The sequence below is a fragment of the Fusarium sambucinum genome, chromosome I, assembly GCF_050947815.1.
Source record: "Fusarium sambucinum isolate potato_lamoka chromosome I, whole genome shotgun sequence".
Taxonomy (NCBI): Eukaryota; Fungi; Ascomycota; class Sordariomycetes; order Hypocreales; family Nectriaceae; genus Fusarium; species Fusarium sambucinum.
This window is the reverse complement of record NC_139294.1, coordinates 5,888,233-5,909,726: the sequence shown is the minus strand read 5'-3', so window position 1 is coordinate 5,909,726 and position 21,494 is coordinate 5,888,233. Positions and strand designations below refer to the sequence as shown.

The following is a 21,494-nucleotide window of genomic DNA, read 5'->3' as shown; positions in this document are numbered from 1 at the left end:
GATCTACAGCCTCATCTTCTGATTGGTAGCCTAAACCACTTTTCATTCCAAAAATTGATCTCACCATCAAAAACCGACGAACGAAGGGCCCGCGTCATAGTGACTGTACCCATACTTCAACAGGGATATTCCAGGAGACCCTCTCTCTTCTCTTCTCTTCTCTTTTCTCTGCTGACATAATATTCCTCGACCGCCCCTTTTTCAGCCTCTTCTTCGGGATAATAAACAATATCTCCCCCCCGATTTCGCACTACCGAGACACTTGTACAAAACCCTTTTCCCTTCTTCTTCTTATTCCCAGCCTTTTTATTCTTTATAGTGCATTCACAACACAAATACCACCTAATCATGCGTCAAAACCTACCAACACAATCCGTTGCCAACAGTGATGGACAGGATTTGTGTATGTTACCCACCCCCTACAAAAATTTGCTTAATTTTGGACGATTGATCTGACTCTGTATCTAGACCTTCCCGACAACATGCTTGCTCGTGCGTGGAATCACCGAATTTTCAATTTTTAAATGCATACTGACAGTGAAATTAAGGCCACCCCAGCAAGCCTCATATCGGCAGTACGTTCAATTGCCCCGAATATGTAAATTTGGAGACACCGAAGCTAATTTTCGCGTTTTAGGCTTGGAGGAGTACCAACAAATGCACCAGCTTTCCATAACGGAACCTGATGCTTTCTGGGGAAACCTCGCCCGCGACCTTCTCACATGGGAGCGTGATTTCCACACCGTCAAGAGCGGCTCTCTCATCGAGGGTAATCCTTCTTGGTTTCTGGGCGGAAAGCTAAACGCTTCTTTCAACTGCGTGGATCGCCATGCGCTAAAGAACCCCGACAAGGTCGCCATCATTCACGAGACTGACGACGGCACCAATGGAAAGTCCATCACCTACGGAGAGCTTCTTAAGCAGGTTAGCAAGGTTTCATGGGCTCTCAAGGATCTCGGTGTGAAAAAGGGCGACACCGTCGCTATCTACATGCCCATGATTCCCGAGGCTTTGGTCGCTATTCTCGCTTGTACCCGTATCGGTGCTGTTCACTCTGTCGTTTTCGCTGGATTTTCAGCTGGTTCTCTGAGGGATCGCGTCGAGAACGCCAAGAGCAAGATTGTCATTACCGCTGACGAGAGCCAGCGAGGTGGCCGAACGATCGGTATCAAGAAGATTGTTGACGAGGCCCTGTCGACTCTCGAGGGTGTTCAGACTCTCGTTTTCAAGAGAACCGGTGCCGATGTCGCTTGGGTTGAGGGACGGGATCACTGGTGGCACGAGCAAGTTGCCAAGTGGCCCAGCTATATCGCCCCCGAGGCCATGGACGCTGAGGATCCTCTCTTCCTCCTTTACACCTCTGGATCAACAGGCAAGCCCAAGGGTGTCTTGCACACAACTGGTGGCTACCTCGTCGGAGCAGCCGCCACGGGCAAGTACGTTTTCGACATTCACGACCAGGACCGATACTTCTGCGCAGGCGATGTTGGATGGATCACAGGCCATACCTACGTTGTGTATGCGCCTCTCCTTTTGGGTGTTTCTACCGTTGTTTTCGAAGGAACACCGACCTTCCCCAACGCTTCTCGTTTCTGGGATGTTATCGCCAACCACAGGATCACTCACTTCTACGTTGCTCCTACCGCTCTCCGCCTACTGAAGCGAGCTGGTTCCGACCCTGTTGATCATGACACCAACAGCCTCCGTGTTCTGGGTTCAGTTGGTGAGCCCATTGCTCCCGAGATTTGGAAGTGGTACTACGACATTATCGGAAAGGGCAACTGTCACATTGTTGACGTGAGTTGAATTTCTTCTTTTCTTTTGACGCGAGCGACGAAACTAACTGATGTGACAGACTTACTGGCAAACTGAGACTGGTTCTCATGTTGTTACTCCCCTGGCCGGTGTGACGCCTACCAAGCCTGGATCCGCATGCTTGCCCTTCTTCGGTATCGACACTGTTCTGATTGACCCCGTCTCTGGTGTCGAACTGCAAGGAAACGGCGTCGAGGGCGTTCTCGCTTTCAAGTCTTCATGGCCTAGCATGGCTCGCACAGTTTACGGTGACCACCAAAGATTCGAGGAGACCTACCTCAAGGTTTACCCCGGTTACTACGTAAGTCACCATCTCGGTCATCAATATGACAGCTACTAACAATGTTATAGTTCACTGGTGATGGAGCTGCGCGTGATGAGGATGGCTTCTACTGGATCCGTGGCCGTGTTGACGACGTCATCAACGTCAGTGGTCACCGTCTCTCAACCGCTGAAATCGAAGCCGCCATGGTTGAGCACGCCGCTGTTGCCGAGTCCGCCGTTGTGGGTGTCGCCGACGAAGTCACTGGCCAATCCGTCATTGCCTTTGTCTGCCTCAAGGAGGCTTTCCGTTCTAAGGAGGTTGAAGTTCACGCCGAGCTGAGACTGCAGGTCCGCAACAGCATCGGTCCCTTTGCCGCCCCAAAGAAGATCTTTGTTGTGCCCGATCTGCCCAAGACTCGATCCGGAAAGATCATGAGACGTGTATTGAGAAAGATTGTCATGGGTGAGGAGGATCAGCTTGGCGATATCAGTACATTGTCGGATCCCACCGTCGTCGAGAAGATTATTACTATTGTCAAGAGTGGTTAAGTGACGTAATGGGAAAAGAAAAGAAAAATGGGTTTAGAAAGGGAAATTAATTCTTTAGAGAGATGTTTATATCTGTATTAATCAACATGTTTAATTTTTTCATGAAGTCCGTAACCTTCACTTTTTTTTTCTTGCACATGATATCAATTTAAAGATACCATTTAGTGTCAATGACGGTATATCCATATTCTTATTACTAGTGCCACGTGTATCTGGTTGCAATTGGTAGCCATTACTCACATCTCACTTGTTACTCTTTCGTTTTTCCCGTTTCTCACTGACCGTCTTATCTGCCTCTTCAGACTCATCATCTTCCTCTGAGTCAGACGACAAACCCTAAGATTGTTTTGCGGACTCCGCACTACCTATTGCTTGTTTGTGTCTAGCGAAGTCGACGGCTATAGGAACCATGTTGATTTAAAAAAAATTAGGAATTAAAGCAAGATCTTTATCCAAACGAAAAGCCACAAGCAGGGCCAGGACTTGTTAGAGAGCTCGGACGATACAAATGATTGGCGCTCAGACATACTGACGATATGACATGAAGTTATGAACAGAATGTATTGATTTTGAAAAAACACTTCGTCTTCAATTATACTACATGGAACTGGGGATAATCTACTGTTCGAAAACTGAACCAAATACGTTTCCGTCACCCATACCAGCATCGGTAACCCCCAACCCCTCAAGAGCCTTCAACACCTTGTCAGGCAAAGGTCCCTTCTTAACAGCCGCAGCATTCTTCTCAAAGTGCTCAACCTTTGATCCACCCAAGATAATTGCGTCCTGAGACTCAAGCTTGGAATGGTAGTAGAGCCATCGAATAGCAACATCAGAAGTGCTCTCAGCCTCACCATCCTTGATGAGACCGTACAGGTCCTTGACAGCCTTGTGGAAGGGCTCCTTGTCATAAATAAACTTGTAGATGGTGAGGGGATGGGTTGGCTCGCCGTAGCGAGTGCCGGCTGTATCACCGCTGGTAGGCTTTCCAGTAAGGAAACCTCCTGCAAGGGGACTGTAGGCGTGTAGGGCAATGTTATGCTTGCGCAGGAACTCGAGAATCTTGGTTTCTGTTCCGCGCCAGATATAATTGTACATGTACTGGGCAACTGAGGGCTTGACATAACCTTTAGCATCGCAGATCTCGATGTACTTCTCAATCATACTGAGAGGCCAGTTGCAAAGACCCAGCTATGAGTCGAGTTAGTTATGGCCTGCGATAGTAAGGGTGGTGTGTTCCTACCTTTTTGAATTTGCCCTTTTTGAACTGCTCATCAAAACCTCGTGCCTGATCTTCAAGAGAGGTACCGGGATCAGGCATATGGGCTGAGAGAATGTTGACTGAATCTTGATGAAGACGCTCAAGACTTGTGTTCAAGCTCTTCTCAATAGCCTCAGGCGCCAAACAGCCGAGGAGTTTACGGTTGATGGCAACTCTGGTGTCAATGAGCCAGTCCTGCTCGCTGGACTTGACCTTTCCGAGGAGAACCTCGGTTTGGCCTGTGGCTTCCTCGGTAGGATAGCTCGCAGCAGTATCAAGTTGCTTGACACCATTGTCCGAAGCTACTTGGAGAAACTCTTGAATAGCATCTTCCTCGGCGAGAGAGCCGTAGCCAATTGAGGCCGTGCCAAAGATAATCTGAGGACCGTTTTGAGACATGACAAAAAGATGAAGGTGATTTTTCGGACTTTGACAGAGTGGCAGAACTATCTCAGTCTTGTTGTGAAGAATTGGTAATTAAGCGAGTGGGAATTTGCCTTCACATCATTTATACCAGGCATCCCGAACTTGGAGACATCATGAACGATGATTGCGGACCTCCGCTTACTTGCTGCGTCATCATGTTCCCCGAAGGATCTCAGACCTTGCGATAACTTTTTCATTGCTGTGCCATCGTTCCTGAGGCGTGAAAGGTTCCGTGCGGCAACTAAGCAAGGATCGTATGTGCTACGTGGGGAATCTTACGTCCCCACGCCAAGGGGAGTATTTCTAGTAAACAGGTTGGTCCTTTGAAGGATCCGATAACGCCCTCGCCTTGCATGGGAAGTGTAACCCTGCTTGCCACCGTAGATACTTGGATTCGAGAGCCTTGCCATGAATTCTAGCATGTGTATATGTTGCGATATGTAGCTATATCCTCTCCAGTCTCATTCGCCTTTGTGACCCATCACGACTCATCTCAACTTCCTCACTTACTCTTTGACTATTCATTTTCATCATGCGTGTCGCTGTCGTTGGCGCTGGACCTGGAGGTCTCGTTACGCTCAAGTACCTCAAAGAGGCTACCAAGTTCTTTGATGTTGATCCCATTGATGTCCGTCTCTTCGAGCGTGAAGATGAAGTTGGTGGAACCTTCACAAAGCGTACCTATGAGGACGCAGAGGTAAGCACAAGCCAGAAACTTCTCAACATTTCCACTAACCTGGTTGCTTAGCTCGTGTCTTCGAAGTACCTGACATGCTTCTCTGACTGGCGTGCAGACCTTGAGGATCCAGACTTTCTGAGTGCTAAAAGGTTTATTCGCTACTTGAAAGAGTACGCAGACCACTTCAACCTCTGGCCTAATATTTCCCTCTCAACACCTGTTACTTCTGTAAGGCGAGGTCAGGCTGGCGGCCACGTCGTTCATTACCGTGGCCCCGATGGCATTGACAAGACTTGGGAATGTGATGCTGTCGCTGTCTGCAGTGGTCTTCACGTCACGCCCAACATTCCCGATGTCCCTGGCATCGAAAAGGTGAAATCCGTCAAGCACTCTTCTCAGTTCAAAAAGAGAGAGGAGTTCCCTCAAGGCGGCCAAATTGTTGTTCTCGGTACTGGTGAGACGGGTATGGATATCGCCCATCTCGCTGTTACCTCTCCTACGAAGCGTGTTGTTCTATGTCACAGACAGGGTTTTCTTGGTGCCCCGAAGGTGAGATGACCATGGATACTACAGGAAAATCAAAACTAACTTGTGTAGAAAATCCCCAACCCTATCTTATTTCCAATCTTTGGGAACAAGCCCGATCCCAACGCCCAGGAGCTACCCATTGATGTCAGTTGGCAGGCTCCTCTGCTTGACTCTTACCTGCCACCTTTCTTGAGAGATCGCCTCTTCACATGGAGATTCCAAGATATCAATATCAAGCTGGCTAACTGGCTCTGCTCTGGTACTACTGCTGGAGTTGACCAGTGGATTGGAGGTCTTGATGCTGACCGATTCCACACATCTCAGAGTAAGTTATCTTATCCCAAATGTCAAGAGCTGCTTAGCTGACTAGAAAAAGGCTTCTTTAACAAGGCTGTCTGGAGATGTCTTCACTATATCAGTGAGCCCTACCGCCCCACAAACCCAGGTATTGTGGAGCGCATTCGCCGTGCCATCGTCACGATTCCTGTCAAGGAGGTCCCAGGCAACAAGTACATCGACTTGGCTCCTTGGCCAACTCACATAGATGACCAAGGTATCATGCATTTTAGGGAGAATGGTCGTCCTGAAGCAGAGCGCATGAAGACTCTTGGCCCAGTGAAGCCTGACATGGTCGTCTACGCTACGGGTTACACTCAAGAATTCAAATTCTTTGAAGAAGCCAACAAGAACGGCGAGAACTACCCAACCTGCGCTGAAGCAGATGTTCGGTGCGTCTGGAACCACAGGGACCCAACTGTTGGTTTCATCGGCTTTGTCCGTCCTGGCTACGGTGCTATTCCTCCGCTTGCAGAGCTTCAAGCCCAGCTTTGGCTCATGACTCTTGTCAATCCTGAAGTAGGCAGATCTCTCAGCTCCAGAGAGGAGTACCACTTCAAGCTTCATGGTCACAAGCGTATCGACTACGGTGTCCACCACGAGTCTTATGCGTACCAGCTGGCTCTTGATATGGATGCTGTTCCCTCTTTCTGGGACGGTGTTCGAGTTGGCTGGAACGCAGGTGCTAAGCACCCTGGTCTCTGGTGGCGTCTGCCTATTTTGTGGTTGACTGGTGCTCAGTTCAACACCAAGTTCCGTGTGGTTGGACCTTACCAGTGGGACGGCGCTGTGGACGTTCTTGGTGGTGAGCTTTGGGAGACTATCACCAGACGTGAGGGTCTATTTGGTAAGAACACCACCTACTCTATAGTTGTTATTGCTAACATTTTCTTAGGTGCATTCGTTATGACAATCGTTCCCATGACCATGGTTGGCACGAGCAGCATCATTATGTGGTTTGTGGGATTATTTTCAGCACTACTGAGTGCAATTGGAAGCATTGCCAAGGGAACCTTTTGGAGAGTTGTATAAATTCTGTAAATTCCTGTTGTTGTATTTAATTGCGGTTGGAATAAACTACATTTGAATAAACTGTGTCTTTAAATCTTAAGTTCATTTCTGGACTACTTTGTCTTGATCTCTACGTTGACCTTTAAATGTTACAAGCAATATGACTTCAAGTAGACTCAGTCAATTTCATTCGTATGTTAAATTGAAGGAGTCAGAGCCTCGATTACAACTTATGAATCTCGAAATTTCTAATAAGCTAGGCTTATTTACTTGTGCTCACACTAAAGTCCCTCTATCGATAGCATGTCTATCTTTCTTAGAAATGATGACCGTCAAATCCAGCATCTAAAATCAAGGAGCCAACTTGCACCACAACCTCACGGATTAGTCCACGCAATTAACAACCCACATTCCGTTATCTTGGATCTCACAATCTTAATCAGTAATGACGTATCCGCGGTAATCAGTGACAATTCGAAGACAAATGCCAGGATGGTAGGACAGGAAAGGGAGCCACATACGCGAAGCTTCGACATTCCTAATCAATTGATTGGCAAATCCTCCTTTTTTCCCGCCTTGGCATTGGCGAGGAGGATCAGATTTCTCAAAAGTCGAATGTTACAACCCTGTTTCTACACTTGAAAGCCCCTCTTCCCCGCTTCCTTCACTCTCATCAGTCTATGGAGCAGTCGTAGCAGAAAGTTGGAGACATGATCTTCCAAGTTGTATACCTTCTAGCTCCTCTCAGATCTTACATGCATATCTAAACACACTCCAAAGTTTCCTCAATGCCGGCCGGGTATCTTCTTCCGCCCTGATTTAATCCTTTAGTATTTGTCTAGGATGGAGCTAGTGCTAAATCCCGAGGCAAGGAACATGATCCCGCTTACATGGGGGTAGGGGGTGGCTACAAAGCTGTGGGGCCCTTGCTAAGATGATATGCAACATGCCCTCGGTCTTTTAGAAGGATTTGGCCCTTGAGGGGAATACATCATCAGGATGATATGAGAAATGGAAACGGTACCTCAGAAGGATTCTTAACCTACTTCATTGAGAAAATACTGGGAAAGACTTCTTTAAAAACAAGGCATTCACGGAGTCGACCGGAAACAGAGTACATAAATACAGACGAAACGGGCGGGGAGAGTGGCACTCACTCAAGCATCAATCTCAAGCTGGCCCGGTAGCAATGACACTCTCATATTCCACCATGGAACTTCCGAGTTTCTCCCTGAAGTTCGACCATGAGAAGCTGCTACCCCTTGCCATCATTACCATAGGCCTTGTAAGTACAGTCTGACCTTAGTTGATTGCGTTGGAAACTGACAGTAGCGAAGTTGGTCACATCTCTTGCGGCCATAGCCATCTACCGTATTTGGTTCCATCCTCTCTCCATCTTCCCTGGTCCAAAATGGCTCGCCATCACCAACGTTCCTGAGCGTTACATGAGCAACATCTCAGGTACATGGATTTGGAGAGTCTCTGGTCTACATCGCAAGTATGGTCCCATTGTTCGCATTGGCCCAAACCGTCTTGCCGTCGATGGAAGCATTGGATGGTTCCAGGTCTATGCCATGAGAGGTAAGGACGATGAATTCCCCAAGTATCCTGAGTACATTTTCCCTGGTGATGGCTTGAGTATCCTCGGTGCCAACCAGATGAACCATCGACGTCACAGGCGTCAGTTTTGGTCTGCATTCAATGACCAAGCTCTTGTTGAGCAGGAAATTGTCATCCAACCCTACACAGACATGCTTCTCCAGCGTCTCAGCGAGCGTGCCAAGATTGGAGAGCCCATCAACATTGTTGACTGGATCAACTTTCTTCTCTTCGATATCGCAGGCGAGTTGGTCTTTTCCTCTCCTTTTGACTGCCTCGATAAGCAGGAATACCACCCATGGGTGTCCAACTTCTTCAGAGCTGTCAAGGGTAATGCTGTGAATCGCTTCGTCAAGCACTACCCCATCACCGAGCCCATTGTCAACTTCCTCTTCACTGGCAAGGAACAGATTCAGCGTGAGGCCGATCAGCGAAACATGACCTTCCATCACGCCATGCAGCGTATGAAGCTAGGAGAGCAGCCGACTCCCGGTCGTCGTGACTTTATGAGCTTCTTGATGCGACGAAACCGTGACGGCGGCGGTCTCACAGACACCGAGATCCTTGTTGACTGCCCTGTTCTGATTGGGGCTTCGAGTGAGACCACCACCACTGCTCTGTCGGGTTTCTTCTTTTACCTCGGTATCTCTCCAGTGGCATACAAGAGACTGGTGGAAGAGGTGCGATCCTCATTCAAGAGTGAGAGTGAAATCAACATGAAGACCACCAAACAGCTTGAGTACCTCAACGCCACTGTTGACGAAGCATTGAGAGTGTATCCCCCTGCTGCTGAGTCCCCGCCCAGAATTAGCCCCGGTGCCGAGATTGATGGCAAATACCTGCCCAAAGGAGTGAGTCTTTTTCTACCATTGCCTCGGTCATAACACCGTTGCTAACCACTACAGGTCGTTGTTTCTGTCTACCAATGGGGAACATTCCACAATCCTGACAACTTCGCAGACCCAGACTCTTTTATCCCGGAGCGATGGCTCCAGCCCTCTCACCCTCTGCACAACCCCAAGTATGACAACGACAATCGCGCTGTGTACCGTCCATTCGGGTTCGGTATGAGAGATTGCCTTGGTAAGAACTTGGCTCATGCAGAAATCCGCGTCGTTGTCAGTCGTATCTTGTACAGATTCGACTATGAGTTGGCTCCAAACCAGGAGAACTGGCATGCCAATCAGAAATGTTTCATGGCTTGGGACAAGACGCCGCTCAGTCTCACTTTGAAGCCAAGAGACTTTGCGCCATGAGAGGAACATTTTATAAATTAAGCACGTGTCAATAGCCCTTCGTTTAAATGACATCGGTTAGATAAATTGAGAATAAATTTATTTACCTTTGAAAATATTTCTACAACCGTGATAAATATGCTGAAACAACAATTAAGATCTCGTAACTTGTTTACCGGAAATCTAACGGGGCCATGTCAAGGGTGTTGAACATAAACAAGTTCTCAGGCTGACTTGGGTGATGAATTGACCTCTAAGCTTTAGGCGATAAAAATAAATAGGCTAAGAAGTATAGTCTAAGTAGCATAAAGTGGCCTAAGATTTTAGTCTTTTATGCTCCTGGCGGCCAACTTTTCTGGTATCTTTGTCACAGAGAAATGCTTGCCCTGGTCCATCTTCGCTTCCATCACTATTATGATGTGTATTTTTATTGTTGTAGCAATTCATCACATGACATTTCACTATTATGGCAATCTGATAATGGGAAATAGTTTTGTGAATGAATGTGCTTTCTCTAGATATTTTAATGACGGACTACTCGAAGTGTCCAAATCACACTAACTCATCATCAACCCAGCCCACTCATGAGCACAATTTCCCCAGAATTCCAGTCAAGCCTCACCAAACATGACTGATAAAAACTCTAATTGACGGTGACGCGAACACCCTTAGAGTCTAACCGAGGAAGTGGCATCAGGTAGTCGTGAATAGCATCCACGTCAGACCTGTCCGACTCGAACAGTTCAAACTTGGGGCCAGTTGGCCCAAATAAGGCGGCAAGAACAAAATGAAGGTCGGCAAGAGCCAAGCTGGAGAAAGCAAAATGGTTAGTTCATTTTCCTCATGAGAATTGATGATAAAGCATACCTAGATCCAGGGCATCGGCGCGAGCCACGCGAAAAAGGCACAAAACAGCGCTTCATCGCGGGTGTTACATTTCCAAGCCATCGCTCAGGCTTGTACTCGAATGGCTCAGGGAACGCATTGGGATCAGTGTGCAGATAATAAGCGTTCATGCCAACGGGAGTCTGGGGTTAGTAAAAATTAGCGTATGGTCATTACAAAAATAAGGTTGGCTGTTTTCAGCTTGACTTACCCCAGGAGGGATCACCCAGTCCTTGAATTGCAGAGCTGCATCGGGAGAAGTGCGAGGGAGTCGACGCATGGATCCGTATGCCATTCTGGAAGACTCAGGTCAGTACGCTAATTGGTTCAACCAAACAAGGTTTCCTGACAGAGCGACAGGGATTATACTGGAGGAGGGGTGTTGGATAAAAAGTACGTACCTCAAGCTCTCTTGGATGACAGCTCCCAGGTAAGGAAGTTTCTCAAGCTCAGTCAAAGAAGGCTTCTTCTTGGGGTACTCGGCCATGATATCCTTGAGCTCATCACGAAGACGTTGACCCTTCTCAGGCATACTGAGCATCCAGAAACAAGTCATGGTAGCAGTGCGCGCTGTAGTGGTGGTGCCACCGCCAAGAAGCACCATTGCTTCCTTCTGGAGTCTTTCAGTACTGAGGTCCTCAGGTGCGAGGCCACTTTCGTGGACTAGGAAGCGGAAGAGCGTGGGCTTCCCGCCGACAGTAGCGATGCCTTTGCGATCGTTCTCCGACTTTTCCCTCTTAGCTTGCTCAATCTGGCGACCAGCTTGCTGCGCTATTGTTAGTATCTGATATGCAAGTGGGATTGAATGAGACTTACGACTCGGAAGGTCTGGAAGTGGGCAGCCGAGGGAGCGAGCCACATGATAACACTCTCGGGGATGAACTTCAGGACGCTGTAGAAAGTCAATAATGGTCTTGGGTGAAAGAGGCTTTGGAAACTTACTGAACAAGCCATGGAATCATGCCCATGAGGGGTACTGACAAGGAAACATTTCGAAGCATCTCAAACCTATGAAATCATGATTAGTCAAAGTCTACCGATTAGAATCATTGACTTACCACTCAGAAGAAAAGTCATCACTGTTGAGCAGGGACTCAGGCTTCTCAATGCAAATATGCTGCATGACATCTCCGGTGAAAGCCTCGAAGGCATAGTCAAGACGAGCAACAACACCGGTACCAGAGAGCTCGTGGAACTTGTGGAACAACTTCTCAACACGCTCACCGATGAGATTTTCAAGCTTCAAGACACCATTGCGAGAGAAGTAAGGCTCAATGGGCTTTCTTCTCTTGCGATGGAGATCATGGTCCTGAGAGGCAAAGAAGGTGTCTGTTTAATTAGTTAGGTAATTGGGGGTACTGGAATGAGATGAAAATACCTTCGATACCAAGTCCACCACCGAATGAGTGGCCGAAAGACTCAGTGCGTCGAACGTTACCGTTGACGTAGACAGTGTCATAATAGTCAGGGTCGTTGATGGAAAGTTCATCAGGCGTAACGCGAACAAGGGGTCCATAGACCTCGTGCATGCGCTGAATCACTTTGTAGTACTGTCCTTTCTTCCAAAAGTCATAGTAAGACTCGTAAAGATGTGTCGCTGCAGCGAGCTTGGGGCCAGGGAACCTGGAAAGAGGAGAAAAGTAAAGACGATAGATAACAATGCAAGTGAATCGAAGAACAACAAAAACAACACTAGCTAGAGCAAAGAGTTTCCAGTCAGGAGTCACTGGTAGGTCTTTCTCGAACCAGTCGTTGATGTTGATGTTTAGACTGTCCATCTTGAGCCTTTCCATTTTGTCTGTCTCAGTGAACGATAACAGACACTGGAGAGTAATGTGAGAGGAAAGTGTAAAGTAAAAGGAATTGTGTAAACAATAACTAAAAACACTGGCTATGAAGACCTGTCTGTAATACCAATGATTCAAATCGCCATTATCGCATTGTTTGTTTTTGATGACATTGCCGGTTATCTACCTACTTGATTTGCCGAGAAGGAATACAGGCATCACCGCCACCTCCTCAGTGCTTCGTCCTCATTTCGTCACTATCTTACTGGTGTGCAATCTCACTCCCTCTTGGAGGTCCTCGAGACTGGACTTGGCTCTTACAAGAGGTGTGGGCCACTGCCGGTCTGAAGGATTTAGGCGGATTGTGTTCCTGACTTACCAATAGGAATAAACACGCCCTCTGCTTACTTCATGATTTTCAAAAACCTTTATTCTCTGACGCATGTAATTCTGAGCGGGGAGAATCCTACGGCCAGAGGATGAGATTAAGATAGATCAGTAATTCTGTATGAAGGGTGGAGTGTTGTATCAGTGGAATTCCTTCTCCGTCAAGACGCGAAACAAAGATCACGATCCTTCAGTGGAATTCCTGGCATAAGGAGAAAATCGAACGTTATTTGCTCATGGACTAGGGTAGACGGCATGAGGCTTAACTAGATTGTCGTCTAGCGCGACGGTAAGGCTGGTCCTGCTTGACTGAGGCTCAGTTGTAGGGATAAGGGTGTGTGCATTCTCACATGTCTAGTTAAAATTTGCATGTAGAATCCTTCTTGACCATCCTTGTTTCCCGCCGTTACGAGTTACGAAAAAGGGAGAGCCGTCTAGGTAGTGACACACACGCCGGTAGGCCAGCCACCCGTCGCGGACCGTACCGTAGCAGGGGAAGTGGACCTCGAAGGAAGAGGATGCAGGTGAGCTTGCATGGTTGAATCTGTACATATCATGATCGCCGTACACGCCCTGTTCCACAAATCCTGACAGCCAAGCTTTTCAGTCAGTGCAGGACCTTGTTCATGGTATGCAGGGGTAATGGCCATGGAAAAGGATCACCACAAATCAAGATCGTGTTGGTTCTTGACTCGCAATTCAATAGCCGCGGTGCCGTGGCGCCGTTGCACCGATACTGCCTTTCTTATCAATCACCGATTACTGAAGGTCTTCCTTCCGGCTCTTGTCTTGCCAAGATGATAACCTGAAGAAGATCCGGCATCAAATCCTTCAAAACCTAATTGTCCAATCGTTATTGAGCGTGAACGGCGCATGTCCCACATCCAGCCATTCTCAAGTTTGTAAAGGGGACGGTTTACGTGTGTTGTTTGGCGAGAGAGCCTCTAGCAACGCGCGGTTTGTGTAGTATCAGTCTAGGCGCTTATTTTGTAAGACTTGAAGCTGGAATAAACCTGATCTGTTAATTGCGTAATACCTGATGACGTTTGTTGTGAAGCGTAATTATTTCATTATGTTTAGTACCGGGTAAGTCTCAACAACCGGAGGTGTCCATTACCACGGATTCACCAAGACAGATTACGGAGTACAGGCTGCGGGTCCGTAAATACACATCAGTTCGTAGTATCTCAAACTGGCAGTGTAGGGTAAACAAGTTGAACTTTTTAGATTTGTCCAAATATTTTTAAGATGTTCATTTTACACCAAATGTACACAATTTACTACTCCAACCCACTGAGTTATTTTTCAGCTTGATATACTTGATGTAAAAAAAGGGACGTAGGTACGGGTTTTTTGTATGAAGTCGTAACCATGTTTTAATTTGCCTTAACATCTACTAAGAAATCCATACATGTTTACTGCTCACATATTAAGGGTATTTTAGATGTAGTTGTGATTCACATTATTAATGATCGTGACATGTAATAAAAAATGCTTTGTGCTAAATTCCAATCTTTATTCTTCTCTATGCTAAAATAACCTAATCTATTCGCAGCATCTCCAGAATAAGTTCAAGCTGGTGATTCTCCGCACCAAACACAGCAGCCAACCTCTCCAACTCAGCCTCCATCTCACCATAAAGCGAGTGGAGCACCTTCTCAGTACCCGAAATTCCACCAGCCTCCTCAATGAGACTCAATGCCAGTACCTTTTGCTCAAAGGTAAGACCACCGTTGACACAACGCTGCATCATGAGACCGCGCAATTGAGCCACGGCTTTGGGAGCCTTGTTGTTCTCGTTGAAGGCGATAATGAGAGGGAGTGAGAACTTGCCCTCGTCAAGGTCTTCGCAGAAGCCCTTTTGTTCGGTGTACTATAAATTGTTAGTGTTGTGCGTAAATAGTGATGAACGAGAAGACTCACGTCTGCGAGCTTCAGATTGGCGTAATCGTCTCGGATCTGGAAGTAGCGACCAAATAGCTGGCACAAACGACTGAAGTCAACATCTACTCCAGTAGCGGACTCGGCGGCCATAAGACGGGTGAGGAGACGGAACAAGCCACCGGTTTCTGTCATCAATGTCAGTATACGGTGCAAAACTCAAGATATTGTGAAACATACTTCCGTCAACCATTCGCAAATACTCCTCCAATGGTGGACAGATCATGTTAGAGGTCCACTGCAGCTCGTAAGCCTGACCAATGAAAAGTTGTCGAATCTCGTCTGTGAAACCCCTGTTAGTTTATGTCGATCCCATTTGCGTGCAGCGATGACTTACCAACAAAGATGCTCAGAGCCTTGGGGCTGTTGAGCTGGCTAATCAGACTAACAGACTGGATGTACTGGAATGTTGCAGAGTTGATGGTCTGCGCTTCGCCGAAAACAGCATGGGCTGAAGGCTTGCCGCGTCGCAATTGTGAATGGTCCTCAATATCATCGAGCCTAAGACATTGTTAACAAAACATTCGATTATGTTCATGAAACGACTTACATGAGAGATGATCCGTGCAAGCTTTCGGTAATGGACTTGATGGTGTTGGCATTTTCAGCAGGAACTCTGAGCCAGAAGTTGAGAGCGTCAATGGTCTTGTTTCTAACTCCCTTTGATGGAAGAGAACATAGATATCGGTATGGCTCCATGACAACCTGCATCGTATTAGAAGCGGAAAATCACAAAAAATGAATATCCTTAACTTACATCGTCTTCCATGGGAGGCAGTTCTTGCAACATGATATCAGACAGGGTCTTGTTGTGGTCGGCCCCACTATCCACCTTCTTGTGCGCCGTCCAATCAATGTCGTCTGCCGAGGTAGCTCTCTTGGTTGAGGCATGTCTCTCAATAGAAGGACGCTCGTCGACTCCATTTGTGGCTGAGTGGCCGTTCTGAGTAGACTGAGATAGACCGTTGGAAACTCCGTTGGTTCCATGGGCACCATTCGTCTTAGTACCGTTGACATAGCTGTTGCCATTGTACTCTCCACTGCCATTAACCAACGAACGAACAGCAAAGCTCTCCTTAGCAGGGCTGTCAGGAGTAGGTAGTCTGTGGATCTCAGGACGAGTAGACTCCATCATGGCCTCCTTGGAAGCCTGAATGGGGTCATATGTGGAAGTGAGCTCCTCCTTGGTCTGCTTGAGTCTGGCTTGTTGTCTCTCATTGTAAGGCGCGCTCATGTCATATCTACGGCACTGGGTGCTCCAGATAGCGTTTCCGCTGACACCAAACAGCATGTGGTAGAGGTAGTCCTTGAGATCTTGGGAAACATCTGTTCGCTCTCGTGTCTCCTTTGTGACTTGGAGGCACTTAGCTACTTCGATCTTGTTTCGTGCTCTGCAGAGACGCTCGGCTTCCTCAATTGAGCAGTTGTGCTCTCTCATCAGAACAACGAGGGCATTGACAAAGTCTCCGGGCTTGCCAGACTTCTCAGCTGCCTCTGCTTCCTTGCCATATGACCAAATGTCATTTGTCAAAGTTACAGACATGATAGCTGGAAGAGCAAGTTGATGACATAGCTCAACCTCATGTTCAGGGATGGTGATGGCGCATCCAAAGATGATAAGAGCGTGCCAGAACCTGTGGCCTGTCAGTAATTGCCGAAAGTAAGAAGTAAAGTAACTTGCATGTAACCGACATCTGTAGCTCTGTAGTGGAGATACTCATCAAGTGTCTTGAAGTTTGTGTCATGGGCGCATCCTGCACCAGTGTTGATAAAGGTGGCCCAGGCGGTCATGGCTGCAACTGCTCGGTCTCGGTCAATGGCTACCATGGACTTGAAGATCCAAGCCTGGAGATGACGCTTTCCAGATTCGCGGCTCTGGATGTCACCATCTCTCACACCTTGCTGAAGCGCATCAAGAAATTCATCATTCTCAGCGGCAACCTTTGACTATTAGCATGTTTCAATGGTATATATAAGGCAATATGTCATACTGTTTCGGCTGACTCAACATCAGTGATATCTGTATCCGTTAGCAATGGTAAGTGTCTAAGGTTGAAACGTGAACTCACCATCATGAAGAAAGGCAAACTCATTCGCATAAGAAACAACCTCTAGTCTCTCGGGCAAACACTCTGGTAGAGTAAGACAGATGAAGTTGTGTCTTGGCCCCAATGCACCTCGGAAAGGTAGCTTAGGACCAACATGCTTCTCCCAGTCATACTGAGCCTTGAAAATGGCAACCTCATCCAAGTCTGCACCCTTGTGCATACGCACTGGAACACCGTCACAGAGACCGTCAGTGTCGTAGTCCGTAGGCTCGAACGAGTAACGGTATGTGAAGTCCATTGTGCTAATGTTTGTGGGGAAAATAATAAAACGATAAAAACTGGAGTGGAGAAGTTGGAAACGAATATTTCCGCTTCTTTTTGAGTATATCGATCGTACGTTTTGGTTCTATTTTGTAGCTTTTATGTCTTCCAACTTCGCCATTTTCTCTCCTCAACTCCAAGATACAGGTGTTTCAATATGCCTAGAGATTTGCTGCTCGCAATTCCGTCACAGGGTGTAAATGTATCGGAGGATCATGAGGGGTGGAGGATGGCGAAGGACAGTATCCGCTGACAAGGGTCGTGATCCTGAATCCCACGCGGCACGCCGAAGTGCATCCAGCCCCTGTAAGACAATATGTGAGTGTGGAAAAAGACCGAACTTAACGTTTCGGAATCAAGCTTTTATCTGATCGCTTAAAAGAACCAAGTAAAAGCCTCATCGTATGGTGGTGGTGCAGTGTCGTTAAACGATCCATGCTTATCTTCACGGGGAAATGGAGAAGGATTCTGCACAATCTAGGCACAGTAACCCATAAAAGGATGATGGACACGGCAGAGAAGGTCATAGTAGAATAAAAAGATCCACTAACGAGCTCGACGCTTATGATCGGCGACTTGATGGGTCAGTATGTGCCGAGAATTGCTGAATCTTGTTGGAGTATCAGGACGACCTTGTATCAGATCCTTCAGTACCACCATGGAAATCTTGGTTTTCCATTTGTCCGCCCAGAAGACATCATATCGCATTACTAACCGTCCAATAATCTTTCCCTCTTGGCATTCCTTAGGCCAACATGGCCTTTGGATCCCATTCTAACTGCCTTGTTCATACTCCACAGAAAAGACGTAAGGGGCTTCAGTTGATCTATCTTGGAATACTAGCCAAACGGCTATTCAACCTTCCTAAATCTCACTATTTTCACACTCGCCAAGGTTATCATGCGAAGATGCATTTGATCATGGCAAATCTCAACACCCTAGCCAAAACACTTTGTCCCATCCAAGATCCTGCGATCCTCTCACCCTTACACCCCACACAGACCCAATTTGCGCTATCTTGAGCTGCGGTTATTGTTGATACTAGTTACTTTCGCTTCCAGGCGTATTTGCCAAGTCGCCGCTCGCAAGTCTGCATTTGGAGGATTGATCAACAAAGCCAAACCCTGCACCGCAAGGAGCATATGCGGCCTCGTTGATTAGGAGGAGAAGGTCCTTCAAGGCTTTTGAATTATGACGTGCGAAGGCGAACACCGAATCGATTGTTTTACCTCTGAAAGGATTGGTATGTAACCATCAGGAGTTGACCCCTCGCAGATAGTACGTAATCAAGAAGGATTCTTATCATGGCATCCCACATGCCGATGGCTTTTCAGAGCTTATGCAGAGAGGTCTGGCCCCTCAGGGTATCAGAAAAATTGACCACTGGAAGCGAAGAGACGAAATTAGCGTGTCACTTTATGCTCCTTAGGCTGTAGTCCTTAGACTACTTATTTTTATACCCGAAGACTTAAGAGACCATTTTTTTCTGCTACTCAGTAGCGGCCGCAGTGATAATCGTATGATCCAAGATCTTGAACTCATTTGGCCACATCTTGTCTAGGAATATGCTCTCTGTGGAGACATTCATCATTCCCTTCGCTTGACAAGAGGATGGAGCAGGGTTTATTACAAACAAGAAAGTGGAGGTCCGTTACTTGATCCTAAATGCATCAAGAGTCTAGCAATGTTAGTGTAATTGAGGGAAATATGACGATTCAAAATGCTACATACCCGAGGTTCTTCTTTTCCGTGTGACGAGAGAGAAGAAGGGTCATGATATCGTGACTAGTAGATTCTGCAGAATGTGTGATATTTGAACATAATAGCAACTCCCATTGAAAATGCACTACTGTCAAAATATTTCGTAAATAATAGAGACAATTCGGTAGCTTATGGAGTAGTTGACTCAAGGTCGACGATCAATGAGGCTAGTCTCTCAGCTTAGACACCCAAAGTATATAAAATCCACCAAACAGACCCTGCTACACCCACTCTGACATACCCATTATCCTGTTATCCAAAAACTGCAACCATGACTGTCGACATCAAACCATATACTATCGACGTTTCAGACGCAGACATCGAGCTCTTGAAAACAAAGCTTGAACACGCAAGATTTCCTAGTGAAGGCGAAGTCTCTGACGACTGGACCTATGGTGCCAGTCTCAGTGATGTGAAGCGTCTTGCTGCCTATTGGAAGGATGGATTCGACTGGAGAGCCCAGGAAGCCAATTTGAACCAGTATCCCCAATTCACCACCAACGTATCTGTGGATGGCTTTGGAGATCTTGAGATTCACTTCTTGCACCAGAAAAGCAGCAAGCCTGACAGCATCCCTCTTCTATTCGTTCATGGCTGTACGCTCACCTGAGTTTCACTTGGAAATGCAGATTTGACTAACTATCGCTACAGGGCCTGGAAGTTTTGTTGAGGTTCTGAAGATCCTTCCTCTTCTGACTGAACCAAAGAATGGACCTTCATTCCATATTGTTGCGCCTTCTTTGCCAAATCATGTCTTCTCGGATGGTGTATCGAAGAGTGGCTTTGGAATTCCTCGATACGCTGAAACGCTTCACAAGCTGATGCTCAAGCTGGGATACAACAAATATGGTACGGTTCACAATATTTCAATGCTTGAAGCATCACTAACATTACGGTAGTCACTCAAGGAGGTGATTGGGGTTATATCATCACTCGTCTGATCGGTTCTCAATACCCTGAGCACTGCCTCGCCTCGCATATGAGCATGATTCCAGCCGTCAGCCCTCCTAACCCTTTGAAGACTCCATGGCAGTTCCTTCGCTTCTGGCTCTCTCCGTTCACTCCTCTAGAGAAGCAAGGAATTGAACAAATGAAGCATTTCTACAACGAAGGTCTCGCTTATAATCTGATAATGAGCAGCAAGCCCTCTACTATAGGCTTCGGACTTGCTGACTCGCCCGTGGCTTTACTCTCATGGGCCTACGAGAAACTGCATGACTGGACTGATGACTATAAGTGGACAGACGATGAGATTCTCACGTGGGTTTCTCTCTATCAGTTCTCCAAGGCAGGGCCGGCCGCAAGCTGCAGGATCTACTATGAGAGTAGACATGCGGATCAAGATCTCACGAAGAAGATCAATGACTGGGTCCCAAATGTCCCACTCGGACTTTCGTACTTCCCTAAAGACATAGTCTTTGTTCCGAGGACATGGGGAAGGACTTTGGGACCCATTGCCTTTGAGAAGATCCATACAAGTGGCGGGCATTTTGCTTCGATCGAGAGGCCTGAAGAGCTGGTGGAGGATTTGAGAGAGATGTTCAGCAAGAGTGGATTGGGCAAACAGGTTATCGAGAAGCTTAGATAGAATTGCATGCCTCTATTTGTAACAAATCTAGACTGGTGGACCTCATTGCACCTGTCTCATATTCACTTTGCAAAACCAATACTCAATAAGGATGAAATATGTATAGATAGATATTTATACTGTGTTCTCGTGATACAAGTCTCCTCTAAGATTTCTAGTTTGTATTAACATCGTTCCCACTGACTGGAAGACGTCTACATAATGAGGTAAGTTGATAATGAGTTGGTGATATAATCCTAATTGCACAAGACACGTAGCGGAGCTTTTACATTAAGAGTGTTGACTCCAGTAGGCCTTTCTAGCCCGAAACCTCAAGATCTGAGAACTCGCCGGGGTATAATGAAGGAGAAAGGTACGCTGGGTATGGAGTCCTGGACATCGCATATCTCATATGCGAGACTCAAACTGAGATATAGAGTTACTCAAGTCTGTCAGACTCAAAGTTCTGTTATTTACCGAAATCAAGAGGGATAATAACAGCTGCTGCCGTGTTCACCACAGTGTAGGTAGCCATCCCCTGGCCTCAGAATTGCCGATTTCTCATATTTATTCAAGATGAAAGGCGTTATGCATGGTAAATCTATGACTGTGTCCTACATATGAGTGTTACATGCGGTCCCCTTTTTACCTATCTACCAAATATCTGGCAATTAATCGTAGATAGAAGATTTCGTCATCTGTTTCGGATGATAAAACGTGACCCAACTACGCTACGGCTCCTCAAGGTCCAACGCAGATGGAGACTACCTAATGAGCCCATCGTTGAGACCGGAAATCTCCACCAAGATCCCCTGCCATAATCGGCGATTGCCTGCTCAGTTTATGTTCCGCCCACCCCCTTTGCATCAATTTCCCGTCATCTATGGACCCCTTAATAGAAACAGCTCCCCTGGACTGTGATCAGCATGTACACGTGCGTTTATCGGGCGATCTCAATGAAAAGACACGCCGCAGTAGATCCCATCAGCTCCAGAAGCTTAAAATCTGTCCCTGACTCACAGAGCAGGGGACTGACAAACCGATTCCGCATTGTGATGCCCCACGGAATCACGTGGAGTCTGGAACCACGAGTG

The 21,494-nt window shown here is 47.0% G+C and overlaps 7 protein-coding genes across 7 annotated transcripts; 4 read left to right on the top strand and 3 right to left on the bottom strand.

Annotated features, from left to right (window-relative positions):
* Positions 1-348: 348 nt before the first annotated feature.
* FSST1_004612 (acetate--CoA ligase) lies at positions 349-2,628 on the top strand (the record flags this gene model as incomplete). Its single annotated transcript, XM_083230805.1, has 6 exons — positions 349-403; positions 469-492; positions 549-575; positions 638-1,797; positions 1,856-2,116; positions 2,167-2,628. 6 exons carry the CDS (start codon positions 349-351, stop codon positions 2,626-2,628), a joined length of 1,989 nt encoding a protein of 662 aa, XP_083088042.1.
* A 618-nt stretch (positions 2,629-3,246) lies between these two features.
* On the bottom strand, positions 3,247-4,288 carry FSST1_004611 (uncharacterized protein; the record flags this gene model as incomplete). Its single annotated transcript, XM_083230804.1, has 2 exons — positions 3,247-3,819; positions 3,872-4,288. The coding sequence occupies 2 exons, from the start codon at positions 4,286-4,288 to the stop codon at positions 3,247-3,249; spliced, it is 990 nt and encodes a 329-aa protein (XP_083088041.1).
* A 559-nt stretch (positions 4,289-4,847) lies between these two features.
* On the top strand, positions 4,848-6,890 carry FSST1_004610 (uncharacterized protein; the record flags this gene model as incomplete). The annotated part of the gene is made up of 5 exons (XM_083230801.1): positions 4,848-5,012; positions 5,064-5,543; positions 5,592-5,847; positions 5,899-6,705; positions 6,754-6,890. The coding sequence occupies 5 exons, from the start codon at positions 4,848-4,850 to the stop codon at positions 6,888-6,890; spliced, it is 1,845 nt and encodes a 614-aa protein (XP_083088040.1).
* A 1,189-nt stretch (positions 6,891-8,079) lies between these two features.
* FSST1_004609 (cytochrome P450) lies at positions 8,080-9,724 on the top strand (the record flags this gene model as incomplete). The annotated part of the gene is made up of 3 exons (XM_083230800.1): positions 8,080-8,154; positions 8,207-9,319; positions 9,374-9,724. 3 exons carry the CDS (start codon positions 8,080-8,082, stop codon positions 9,722-9,724), a joined length of 1,539 nt encoding a protein of 512 aa, XP_083088039.1.
* A 622-nt stretch (positions 9,725-10,346) lies between these two features.
* FSST1_004608 (cytochrome P450) lies at positions 10,347-12,381 on the bottom strand (the record flags this gene model as incomplete). Its single annotated transcript, XM_083230799.1, has 8 exons — positions 10,347-10,512; positions 10,571-10,731; positions 10,800-10,884; positions 10,990-11,354; positions 11,405-11,480; positions 11,531-11,596; positions 11,647-11,917; positions 11,967-12,381. The coding sequence occupies 8 exons, from the start codon at positions 12,379-12,381 to the stop codon at positions 10,347-10,349; spliced, it is 1,605 nt and encodes a 534-aa protein (XP_083088038.1).
* Positions 12,382-14,302: 1,921 nt separating this feature from the next.
* Positions 14,303-17,049, bottom strand: FSST1_004607 (bifunctional terpene synthase/polyprenyl synthetase family protein; the record flags this gene model as incomplete). The annotated part of the gene is made up of 9 exons (XM_083230798.1): positions 14,303-14,635; positions 14,686-14,831; positions 14,884-14,985; positions 15,041-15,204; positions 15,254-15,408; positions 15,461-16,337; positions 16,385-16,650; positions 16,695-16,723; positions 16,773-17,049. 9 exons carry the CDS (start codon positions 17,047-17,049, stop codon positions 14,303-14,305), a joined length of 2,349 nt encoding a protein of 782 aa, XP_083088037.1.
* A 2,055-nt stretch (positions 17,050-19,104) lies between these two features.
* FSST1_004606 (epoxide hydrolase) lies at positions 19,105-20,421 on the top strand (the record flags this gene model as incomplete). The annotated part of the gene is made up of 3 exons (XM_083230797.1): positions 19,105-19,429; positions 19,485-19,682; positions 19,733-20,421. 3 exons carry the CDS (start codon positions 19,105-19,107, stop codon positions 20,419-20,421), a joined length of 1,212 nt encoding a protein of 403 aa, XP_083088036.1.
* Positions 20,422-21,494: the final 1,073 nt, after the last annotated feature.